This window comes from Antrostomus carolinensis, unplaced genomic scaffold (assembly GCF_000700745.2).
Source record: "Antrostomus carolinensis isolate BGI_N321 unplaced genomic scaffold, ASM70074v2 scaffold41435, whole genome shotgun sequence".
Classification (NCBI taxonomy): domain Eukaryota; kingdom Metazoa; phylum Chordata; class Aves; order Caprimulgiformes; family Caprimulgidae; genus Antrostomus; species Antrostomus carolinensis.
The window spans coordinates 11,101-13,712 of record NW_010319182.1 but is presented as its reverse complement, the minus strand read 5'-3'; the positions used below and the strand labels follow the sequence as shown (position 1 = coordinate 13,712).

The 2,612-nt window shown below is 43.5% G+C and overlaps 1 protein-coding gene across 1 annotated transcript in view; it reads right to left on the bottom strand.

Moving 5' to 3' along the window:
* Window positions 1–246: 246 nt before the first annotated feature.
* Window positions 247–2,612, bottom strand: part of MIGA2 (mitoguardin 2) — a 12,575-nt gene continuing 10,209 nt past the window's right edge. Inside the window, exons 13-15 of the mRNA XM_010169175.1 lie at window positions 2,134–2,187; window positions 1,068–1,184; window positions 247–447 (exon numbers count right to left, since the gene is read on the bottom strand). Coding sequence (XP_010167477.1) covers window positions 247–447; window positions 1,068–1,184; window positions 2,134–2,187 — 372 coding nt within the window. The remainder of the gene's footprint in view (window positions 448–1,067; window positions 1,185–2,133; window positions 2,188–2,612) is intronic.

Here is a 2,612-nt window from a genome sequence, read left to right as displayed (position 1 = left end):
CACATTAAAAATAATAAAAGGGACAGGAAGGCAGAAAAAAAAAAAGAAGAAATTCAAACCATAAGCTGGCAAGTGGTCCTGGATCCATCCCAGCAAACACTACTGGCTACAAAAAGCAGAAGGTCCCACCGAGTTGCTGTGTGTTGAGATAGTCTTGCTGCCACCATTGCACACTGCAGGTAGTTTTATCCATCTCTGGAAGAAAAAAGGTCCTTGTACAAAACTGTTTTCCTCCCCTGACTGGCATTAGATGAGCTCCTTCAGTGGCTCATTTTCACCAGGAAGTGTGCCATTCATCTCAGGGGAAGTCTCGGTGCCCAAATATCCCAAGAGGATCTCACTGCGGCGCCGCGAAAGCTGCAAAATGTCTTCTGCCAGTGACTGCACTGTTGTGTATCTCACTTTGTCGAAATCAAACATGTCCTTCAGATATTGCACTATCTGATGCTGCAAAGACAAAGGAAAGTTTACAGTAAGGAGACCTCTTCCCACCTGCCAATACCAGCTGCCTGGACTGCAGCACACGGAGAAACCCGTAAGGAATTTTACATCTCTGCCATCCTAGCAAAGATCTGCTTCAGGCTGGGTATTACTTTTGTGGCTGGATCCCCTCACACCTCTGAAACAAGACTGCAAAAGCTCCTGAAGTCAGGAAAACAATGCTGATGTCCCTGGCAATATCCATGCAAACATTCAATGAATGCAACACGATATTATCTACAAGAACAAGAGGATTTATGCTTTGAGATTAAATACGTAACTTGTAAGATCCCATGAATTCTTAGACAAGATATTCTTCCAGCATATGCACCTGTAATCTTTTCCAGTACTGATGGTATGATCTCATCACACACTTTTGCTATCAGCTATGGTAAATTGTGCTGGGAACTCTTATCAATCTGAATTCAGCAATCTACATCTCAAAGCCCAGTGATTTTTAGAAGGCTTTTTGTACAGAGCCAGGTTTCTTAATGCCACAGCAGCCATGAAAAAAGCACACATCTGCAGCTTTAAGCCAGAAGACAGCAGCAGTCCCACAGAGATTAGCTAGAGAAAAGCCATCTTACCTTGAAGAAACTGCAGACTTCAGATAGCTGCTGCTTGGGCCCCAGAAAACCAAAGGCTAAAACAGGACTGACATGCTCCGATACGGAGTAGAAATGAGAGATAAAGCCATCTGGTACCTGCCACAGGGAAGGGAAGAATTGGTTGGTCTTGGTTCTCAGACAGAATTAGCAGCTTATTCCATAGCAGCTAGCAAATTCCCTGCCAGAAAGCATCATGCTTCAGCAACCGAAGTGAAGAGCTACTTAAGAACATCTCTTCCTGCAGAATTACATTCATCTTTCAAATCCCTTGAAGGATGACCAGAGTTTTCTATCTTCATGTTTCTAAACTACTATTTCTAGAGGAAAATAAATAGAAGAAAATGAAAGGCAACCATCAGGCAGTCTTTATAGACTGTATTTATAATCTCCAGACCAAGCCAGGAAAGGGCACACAAATGTCCAAGACCAAGCTACTACAGGAGAGCACCAATACAGCTCTCATTTCTCTTTGTACCATCTGAGGAAGCAAACCCAGCCACACCAGCTGGTTGTGGGACAGGAGCTGAAAACTTGCCAGAGGCCACACACCCTGTGGCAGAACTGGGGTTGTGAAGCAGCAGCTTCCTGTTCCCCAGGTCCACAAACTCATCTGCTGTGATACTTTAGAAAGGCACAGATTTAAGGGAAGTGAATCAAGCAATAGCTAGTCAGCAATCAGTGCTGGGAGTGGAGAAACGCGTGAGCCATTCACTGCACTGCCAGCAGAGAAGCTACAATCCAGGAGCAGCCCCTTGTTGCTTGGTGTCTGTGACTAATCTTACAGGATTGTGAGCTGGAAGAGGGAACACCAGACAGGCAACATTGTCTTTTGAATCCTCACATTAAGAAAAAGAGAGAATAAACTCAAACTGATTCAGCAAACACTAGCATGGAACTGGGGCAAAGACAGCAGGACCCCAGCGCTCCAAAGCATCACAAAGAACGTGATTCAGTTCAGTTTTATACCACTTAGATTTTGTATTTTGTGTTATCTTTTCAGCTTCAAATACATCAGATTATTTCCCTTTTAATTAATTTTGCTTACCATCAGAAGCCTTCTTTTTGCTTTCAGAACTGACCAGCAGGCAGTTGCTAGAGCCTGTGATTAACAGAGAGAGAGAGAGACCATAAATTACTGGGATTACTTAAAAGAAAAAGAAAACCAAACCACAAACAAAAAACCCCAACAGTTTACCAAAACACTGCCATCAAAATATCAAAGCAGTGGCACTTTTGTGCCAACAAGTCTAAAATTAGTGACAAAATCAAAGTGAACTGGAAGCAGATTTAGCCACTCCAGATCCATTCCAGAAAAGCCAAAGTGTTTTTGAAGATCACCAATATGATCTGACATAGTTGCCAAACACCCCAGAATGCAGACAGCTGTTAAAAGGTGCCTCCCAACCATCTTCTCACTGTGTGAAACTAATGAGTCTTAAATACGCAGCTGGGGGCCAGGACTAGAGGAAAGTGCTGCTGCCTGAGCTTCAGTGTCTGCTGAGGTATCACCAGAATGAATGGCCA